The 8,949-nt window shown below is 42.8% G+C and overlaps 1 protein-coding gene across 1 annotated transcript; it reads right to left on the minus strand.

Annotated features, from left to right (window-relative positions):
• Nucleotides 1-4,837, minus strand: gorab (golgin, rab6-interacting). The gene is made up of 5 exons (XM_030050382.1): nt 4,614-4,837; nt 4,165-4,477; nt 3,083-3,184; nt 2,851-2,991; nt 1-1,495 (listed from the first exon to the last, which is right to left on the minus strand). Exons 1-5 carry the CDS (start codon nt 4,666-4,668, stop codon nt 1,027-1,029), a joined length of 1,080 nt encoding a protein of 359 aa, XP_029906242.1. The 5' UTR covers nt 4,669-4,837; the 3' UTR covers nt 1-1,026.
• Nucleotides 4,838-8,949: the final 4,112 nt, after the last annotated feature.

Genomic DNA, 8,949 nt, shown 5'->3' on the forward strand with positions numbered 1-8,949 from the left:
AAAATACAACATGCTCTTGTTTAATTTTACTTTTGTAAAATGCTATTAGACAGTACAGTATAAAATAAACTTTGTAAATGTTTACCCCTTTAAATAAACCCACTTCCAACATTTGTTTCAAAATCATTCACCGTTATACAGTTAAGAGAGGTTAACAAACCAGACTTAACAGGTCACTCCACATACAATATAAAGCTCACCATTCACACTAGATTAATGTCATATATTATTTTAGACACATTGTTCAATGTGCAGCAAGAGAAAATAAACTCCTCAAAGGCTGTAACGGTGCAGAAATACATGCAGTGGAATTTTCTCAACTGAGGGCCTACATGCATTCATACATACATTAAGCGATATCACCTTACCATTTAGGAGGCCCACTGCACATGCTGCTCTTCAACGGCACTGACAGAGGAAAATTAGCTTTGTGAAATACTACCCCCGCTGCAAGCTAATATGTTGATCTACAACATATAATACATGGGTTTATGTTCATAACATAAATGGATTAATCCTTCCCTCCATCTGCTCAACACCAGAGATTTTCCAGGGAGTAAACACTAACCATCTTTCATTCCTGCCACAGGGACACAGCAATCAAAAACAGTCAGCTTTTGAATTCAACCTTTGCTTGGGAAGAGATAATTCACATATGATGTAAAACCACATGTTTTGAAGAAGAGCTCAGAGGAGAACATTTTTTAGCAGCGCCCACATGAAGAGCAAACAACCAGGGCAAATGGTAACAAAATGCAATTTTCATTTGCTCTGCAATGGGCAGCGCAGAACCATGTAGGGCTGAATGTGATACTCCCGTCCTCCAGGTAGAGGCATACGGTACACAGGCCCACAGCAGAACAAACACATGTAACCCGTCCAGTACCATTAGTGGAAATTTAGTGTATTGTAAGAATCCCCTAGTTGAGAATAAATGATAGTGTCAAGGTGCCTCTTGCCACAGAACTTCTCCAACAGGTAAGATATGCTAGACATCTCTATCTCACTACTCTTCCTCCCCCAGCATCAAGAGGCAGACGCCAGAGCTGCACTTGGTAGACCGTTTTCATGTATTTTACAGTCTTGGTCAGTCTTTGTTGGTTCAGTGACCGGGGGGCAGCCTTGGCGGACGGTGCCACCTGGCCCCTGCTTCACAGTCTCTTCCTCGGTGGACCCTTGCTCTAGTGTAGATTGCACTGCTCCCTCCTGATTCTCCTGCGCCTTGTTTCCCTCTTTGCCAACTCCAGGGTTCTCAGCACAGCTCCTCCTTTGTTCCTCCTCCTCTTCTTCTTTCCGCCGCTCCTTCTCCAGCTCCTCCTCGGAGGCCTGCAGTTGCAGTTGCTGCATCAGTTCTTCCAGCTTTTGGGCCTTGCGCAGCTCATTCTGCTGGATGATGGCACAGAGGTGCTCTGTCAGCTGCTCCTTCACCTCTGTCTTCCTGTGAAGGTCCAGCTTGGCTGTCACGTACTCAGCCTCCGCCTTCTCATAGCGCTTCCTGTGCAGGGATGTGATCAAGACACCACAAATTGTGAGAAAATAAAGGGGGAAAAGCAGGGGAGACAAAGAGTGAAAATTAACAGCGTTAAAACAAAATGTAGGCAGTGCTGCACATCTTATTAAATCTATCAACTTTAACCTATTTGATTAAGAACTTTATCTCTGTGATATTATGTTTTATAATCATTTACATTGGTCGCTGTATCAAATCCAGGTATTCCCTTTTGCATTCGTGGCTTGTTCACAGTAAGTACTATGACCAATTACGCTGAGTGGACATTATACAGTTTACTTGTCTATTCACACCTGCTTCCTGTAATAACTTAACCGTGCAGAGACAAAAATGAGACAAAACTGAAGTGAGAAGTCTGCTAACATGAAAGAGAAGTAGTGCAGTGATTTTATTTAAAATTTTGCTCAAATTAGACTAAATAACCAGCTGGTACAGAGTCCAAGTCTTGGCGCAAGAATGGACAGACCCATAAAACAGATCACCATTTTTGCCATTTGGAAATATTTTTGTTAACAAATCACAGCAAGTACAAAATTTCACAAACTTTGCCTTATTTTTTTTATTACACCTCAGTGAATAACCAATTGATTGAATCATCATGGAATGAGAGCATGAAGGCCAAGGCTGCGGTAGCACGCGGTCCTTTCCCTGTTATGTAAAACATCTGTCACAACACCCACAAGCTCACCTACAGGTTCATTATATTCCTGTGATGAAGGGCCACAATAAACTTCATATCTAAATGTTCATACATATCTCGAGTTTCTGACCTCTGCTGCTGCTATTAAAGAAATTTGAAAAAGGGAAAAAAAAAAAAAACAAGGCTACAGCTTGATTTAAGATACATTCTCAATATTTTTTTTTTTTTTAACTGTGTCAGAAATTACTAATGTGCGACTAATAACTGTAATCACATCGTATACAAAACTATTCAGCATTGTTATCGTAGTTATGATGCATCCCTAATCCCTGAAAGCTGAGTCAAAGTAAAAGACTTCCCAGAATATCTGCGAGGGAGTGTGTCTGATGAAAGTGGTTCAAAGCATTTGAAAACACATGTGCATTACAAGAGTGCCGGTGAGAGGAAAAAAAAGAAGGTGTTGCATGAATACTCAAAACATACTGCAGGGGGCAGTGTTTCCAGAGTTTGAAGGGAGAGGATTTGCAGTTGATGCCTTTTCCATGAGGAACATTTTTCTTAATGGATAAGCAGGTTACTGTAAGACTGTGACCGTCAGTCAGGGTTTCCACTCAGACAAGCAAAGATAAATAACTACATAAAATGATTAATTATTCAAATGCCTTTTGGGGGTTTGTTTATTTTTTCATGTTCTGTGTACCTGGCAGCAGAGTAGTCCCAGCTGGCTTGCTCTATCCTGCCTCTCAGGATGCCAATGTCATTGGACACCATGTCGTCAAGCGCTTGGAGCTCCTTTTGGATTCTCTTTAGCTTCACTGCCTCTGCCTGAGTCTGTCTGGACCTGCGGACAACAAGACATAAGAAATTATGAATGTGCCAATTATTTCCTTATATTACCATCACCGACCATTTAGCACAAAACCTGTACTTACTTTTCAGCAATAGTTTTTGTGAGAAGAGCTTTTTTGCGCTTATTCCTCTCTTCGATCACTTTTTGCTCTTGTTGGAGCAGTTCCAGGCGCGTCTTTTCCCGTCTACAATGAATAAAATCACACACACACACACATACACACAATGTAATTGAGACAATACAACAAGTGAGGAGCACTAAACTTGTGCTCTGATGTCAGCAGTAACACTTTGGGCGTGGTGTTAAGTTTCTCATTGTATGCATTCCATACATTCTTCCTTTCTTGTTGAGCACTAGTGAGCACAAGAGAGTATTCATCTAATGTAAGGATGCAATACAGCACTCAATTATGCCTAATTATGTTAAAATGTGAGCTTATTGTTACAGTACGCCCTACTGACCTTTAACCAACTTCATAAATGCAGAGGAATTAAAATCACTACCTGCACCAATGTTTTAGTTATTACCATTTATGCAGTAACTTAGTTTAGTTAATCTGATTATTTGAATGCAGATCCCCAAATAGCTGAAGTGTCCAGCAGTCAGTGGCACACTACAACATCTGTCTTTCATAAAAACACAGGGTACCATGAATCATGGGCTGTCCAGCCATATAGGTAAATGGTTAAAGACAGACTCTGCAGTTTCTAAGGGGAGGTCATCCACCTTGTTATGATGTGGTGAAGAATGATGGATGACACTCATGATACTCAAAAGAATAAAACTTAGAAATGCCCCAGGAGTTCAGGAAAAACTCTTTTACCCCATCCTACCCCAAAGAATACGAACATTTTGCTCCACTGTTTATGTTTTGGTGGGTATATTTGACATCGTAACATCAGATGGAACACAGTATTTAAAAGTGTTCTGTTAATTCTGTGGGTCATTACTCTCTCGGCATGATCCCGAGGCGTTTTGTCTTTTCTTATTCTTAACATGAGTAAACAAAGTGGTCTGACCTCCCATTTCAAAGTGTACACTCTGCCCTAAAACACCACAAACTAGTCACTTGAAATATCACACTGATGAAGAGGAATGTAGTGTGTGTGTGTGTGTGTGTGTGTGTGTGTGTGTGTGTGTGTAAAATAGAAAAAACTTACTAACAGTTCCACCTCTTGTTTGTCCAGCTCTTTCACGGCGGGCGGCAGGCCCTCCACGATGTCTGGTTCAGGGTTTGCAGCCGGGCTCCCCTCCTTGGCCTTAACCTCCTGTGGTTGGGCAGCGGGAGCTCCTGCCGGCGCTGCGGGCGGGGGGTCATCCTTCGGCGGCGGCCTGCTGAGCTGCTGCTCCGGCGGGAGTGTGGGCGCAGCGATCCCGGCCCTCTGCAGGGCTCTGTCCCGCTGCAGCTGCTGCCGGCTCCGGCTGCCTGGCGCTGCTTTCCGACCACGACCCGCGGCCACCGGCACCGCCTGGTCCCCTACAAACACATGGGCACACCATTACTGTTTAACTCACACTATCAAAGAGGCAAATTCAGATTAAATCTGTTCACAAACCATCGAGAAAGCGCCAAGCCACAACGAGCCAGGCAGCAGGCAGCTAACATCTCCTACCTGTCTGCTGCAACTTTCGCAGCTCCTCGTCAGAAAAACCCGCCCATCCCGCCATTTCACGGCCGCAATCTTTAAATGGCACTATCAACACAGAAGAAATATTGATGTGAGACGAACTACGAATGATAAACTCGGGTAATAATCATTGTGAAGCTGCAAATACTCCAACAAGTCCGACTAAAACACCGGAAAAGAACGCCATCTTTGTTTATGATTGCCACGTCAAGGACCCCCAGAAAGACCGACGAAGTGAAGCTGTAGATAGCGCCTGAACAAAAATGTGTGAAACCTGAAAAAATACCTCATTAATTTCCCACCGTAGGTCCAAATATTTATTCACGATAGAAAAAGGTTGTATTGTAAACTTATTTAGCGATGATTTTCCTACAGCAATACGAGTATCAATGTTATTCTACACTAGGCATTTCTGTCATGAGCTATACGTATTTGTCAGCTGATGTTTCTTAGAGTAAATCCGTAAATCTGTTTGAAAATTCAGTGGTTATCTTATATTGCAGTATTTTTATGACGCTGTTTGAGGACTGTTTTTATCACATACTTTAATACTACTACTACCAATAAAAATAATAATAAAATGCACGTTAGTCTTGAATATGAATAGATTAAATTAGTTTGCTGTCGAAGCTCCCTGGGTTATTCCCATGTGGCTGCTATGACTCAAATAACTAGATAAAAGATGAATTGCTGTGGGAAATATGTAGACTTTAAAGTACTGTTTGCTAATTCCCGTTTCTACTCATTTTTATCCCATGCTTTATCCATAAATTTCATCCTGAGAGAGATTGGCTGTGGGTCAGAGGGGTCAGGGGTTAATGAAAGAGCTGCTTTGAGTTAAAGCAGCATGAAATTTAAGTGTCTTCACTGCAAAGCAGAGGGACAAGCAGACATGACCGTCAGAGACCGTGGCTCACTTCATCACTCACTTAAACCTGTTGATATGCCTGCTTTATCACGTACAAAGGCTGTCCTTGCTTTCAATATCTGTTTAAATTATTTGAAATTATCTAGAAAAGTTATGTAGCAGGTGAAAAACATCGTCAGTAACACCCAAGGATGATTCACTGGTCATTTCCCAGTGGGGCACACAGCAAAACAGAGATTGATGATTCATTTCAACATTATTTATGTTGCTTAAAATGAAAAACAAATGGCAACACAGCTATTTTGATTGTAGCCGTCACTCTCTTTTGTGATTTCCCCATCTACAGCTGTGCAGTTTTTTTTTTTTTTCTTTCCCCTTAAACACAAACACAATGATTGATCTTCAGAGGTGGGGATCGACTATAACAAACCATTCTCCATTGTTGTCCTCCTCAGGGAGAAAGATAATTGTCATATGAGACTACCAGGACGAAGAATAAACCAGTGAGAAGTAGTTTACTAGTAGTTTAATACTGAGGCAAAAGATTTTTTTCCATTAAGATCTGCTATGAAGTAGGACGCTCTGAGGAAAGACGAAGAGAGACAAAAAAGGCTCCTGGAAATTTAAATTTAGAGATTAAGCTTTTCTTTTATTATTCTGTATTGTTTGGAATACATTTTTGTGAGCTATACAGGCAGTTTTTTGTCATTTTATTTCTGCGACTTTCAGCAAAATATAGCTTCAGTATAAGTTTTGCACAGGAGTTTATTTTAAGGACAGCTATTGTACACTTATTTAAAAACAGGTTGCAATATTTAGGACTTGTAAGGCTTTAATTCTGAAATGAAGTCAGAACTTCTATTCCGCAATCCAGGATGCTATTCTGCTCTGTATTCTTCAATTTTAAAAAAAATAGTTTATGCTGTGTTATGTCTTGTGTCGCCCATTAACTCATACTAATTGACAGCAGGCGTATATATAAGGTCCGGTGAGTCAGTCATGGTGGTGGAACGGGATAGAAGGTGTTTCAAGATTTTGCAGGAAAGAGTTGAATCCAAATGATCTCCTTAAAGGTTTCTCTTAACCACTGTCATTTAGCACACACTGATTTATTCAACCGTTTTTATTCTACAAATATAGTTTTCATTGTGCTTCAGTTTTCTCCCGTCCATAATCACCTGCATCTAGGTGCGGGCTCCTCATTTTTATAAATTGGCTCCCAGCAACTGGTCAAGGCACAGACATAAAGTGTGTCTTTTTAACCTTGGCAAAGCTGAGGACTCAGAGCAATACAAAAACAATGACCTCTGCTTGGCAACTAATAAAAACTGGCCTCCACATCTTTTTCACATCTGGGGGCCAATTATATGTGAGTTAAAAGGCGAAACACCTCAGGAGGGCATAAATCCGGGGCAGAGTGGAGACAGGGCCAGGCATGGAGGCCAGATGGCAGAGGAAGGACGGCGGGCTGGCCGGCCATTTCGAGTGTGTGTGTCTGCTGCTGCTGTGTCAGGCCAGGGCAGGCGAGGATGGGACGGCCTTGGGTCCCTGATTAGCGGGGGCCGGAGGGGGGGGGGGGGCAGACCAAATGCCTCATTACTGGGGTGACCTTCAGAGGCACACCAGGGTTAGAGGTGGGGGAAGTGTAATCCCCCTCTAGGAAGGGGTGCTGTTGATATGGTTGGGAAGGTTTTTGATGATGACTCAGTTCAGAAGTTCAACATGTCACTTCTGTCCCCCACGTGTGTGTGGGGACGTGTCTTACACACCCCGGAGAAAGTTCTCCTGCTCTTTAAGTGACAAAGTCTCACACACAGCAAGTGGACACCAGGCGTGTGTGATACCACTCACCACTGTGGAAATATTAATATAACTGCCCTTTATGAAGGTGGAAAAGTTTTTTATTTTTTGTATGTATTGTATCTTATTTGTGTTGAATGTTTTTTTTTCTCTCTTCTATTTGGATGATAATAAAGTTAAACTGAACTGAATCTAAAATCAGTGTGTGTGTGTGTGTGTGTGTGTGTGTATGTCCAATTTAAAAAAAAATTTATGGTGGCACTATCATATGGTATATATGGGACAACTGAAACAAGTAATTGTGTGAAAATGATGTTTTAGACATTAATTTGAACATCTCTTATACCACATGTTTTGCATATATAATATTCATAATTAGAATTATAATGGCAATAAGTCTTAAAACAATATCACTGCTATGTCTGGTTAAATATATAAAAAATGGAAGTTTAAAGATACATTTGTTTTGAGTAGGACTTTGACTAATAGCCGGTCTGGATCATTTAATGCATGTAGCGAGTGAGCGCGTCACCTTTGCCCTCCCTGCGATCCATAAAGACACACTGCTCATGCTCAATCAAACAGGAAGTGCTGTGAAAAATAAACAGCCAATCTGAGGAGACGCGTATCAGAGAGTCGGAGCCTGATGAAATTGAGGATGATTAGGGGTCAACCTGTCGCCGTGGCTCCGAGCTGGAAGCTGGGGGAACATCTAATTGCTGTTTAAAAAACCCATATGCTGGATCTGCGTTGACCCCATGGCCTTCTTCCCTGTCTTGGCCAGAGCCGCCTCTCCCCGCTGCTGTTCTGAATTTGTTCTTTAATTTCCATCCCTGACCTCTCGTCCCACCATCTGCAGTCAGTTTGCGGCGCTAAACAGCGGCTTGACATCACGCACGCTGTTTCTCTTTATCTCTCATTCACTCTTTCTCTCATTCGCTCGGCGTCTTCTCCCACTTTTTCTGTGTGTTTCTCCACCCTCCCTATCTTGTCTTGTGAGGAAGATGCTATTTTGATTCTGTCAACAATTTTATCTTCTCCTCCCCCAGCATTTTTCTCTCTTTCCTTGTATTCTTTTGCCAGAGGAGGAAAATAACTGGCCGGTGGATTTAAATCAGTGTCACGAGATGGTGTTGTTGAAACCTGAGCACAAGGCTATCAAACCGGAGAATAACTGCTGCACCCGAGTTGCTTTGCCATCATTCCCATTTCCTCTAGACTTGGCTCTCAGTTCATGCCATGCCAACCTCATGCCAAGCCCTCTTAATGTTCTTGGAGAGTGTCCCTCATCCATCTGAACAGAGGTCTGTGCTCCACACTCTGAGGAGTCCCACCTGTATGGCGGAGAAACATGGCGAAACAATGGTTCCCTGTCTCACCTGCCTCCCAGCTCTATTTCCCCTGGCAGTGTGCGCCATGTGCGGCCCTTTTGTACTGCGCTAGTGAGCTCCTTGGAAGGTACCCAGGCTTTCAGCGCATTTCAACAGGCCCTCAGCAGTCCCAGCCGCCCTCAGACTCTGACATCCTGTCGTCCGCAGCCCCGAGGTGCGTCCTGGGAGCCAAGCCCCAGCCGCCGCAGCCTCAGACGAGAGAGAGAGAGAGGATGGATGGGTGAAAACCAGAGGACGAGTCAAGCTGTCAGACTGTGTAGAG

The sequence above is a fragment of the Myripristis murdjan genome, chromosome 4 (genome assembly GCF_902150065.1).
Source record: "Myripristis murdjan chromosome 4, fMyrMur1.1, whole genome shotgun sequence".
Lineage (NCBI taxonomy): Eukaryota > Metazoa > Chordata > Actinopteri > Holocentriformes > Holocentridae > Myripristis > Myripristis murdjan.

What these genes read in the sequence shown, in the direction of transcription:
- gorab (XM_030050382.1), bottom strand. Translation starts at nt 4,668, where the DNA reads ATGGCGGGATGGGCGGGTTTTTCTGACGAGGAGCTGCGAAAGTTGCAG. An exon ending in ACAAAAACTATTGCTGAAAA is followed by an intron (nt 2,992 to 3,082) that starts GTAAGTACAGGT and finishes TGTTGTCCGCAG; the next exon opens with GTCCAGACAGACTCAGGCAG. An exon ending in TGGGACTACTCTGCTGCCAG is followed by an intron (nt 1,496 to 2,850) that starts GTACACAGAACA and finishes ATCCCTGCACAG; the next exon opens with GAAGCGCTATGAGAAGGCGG.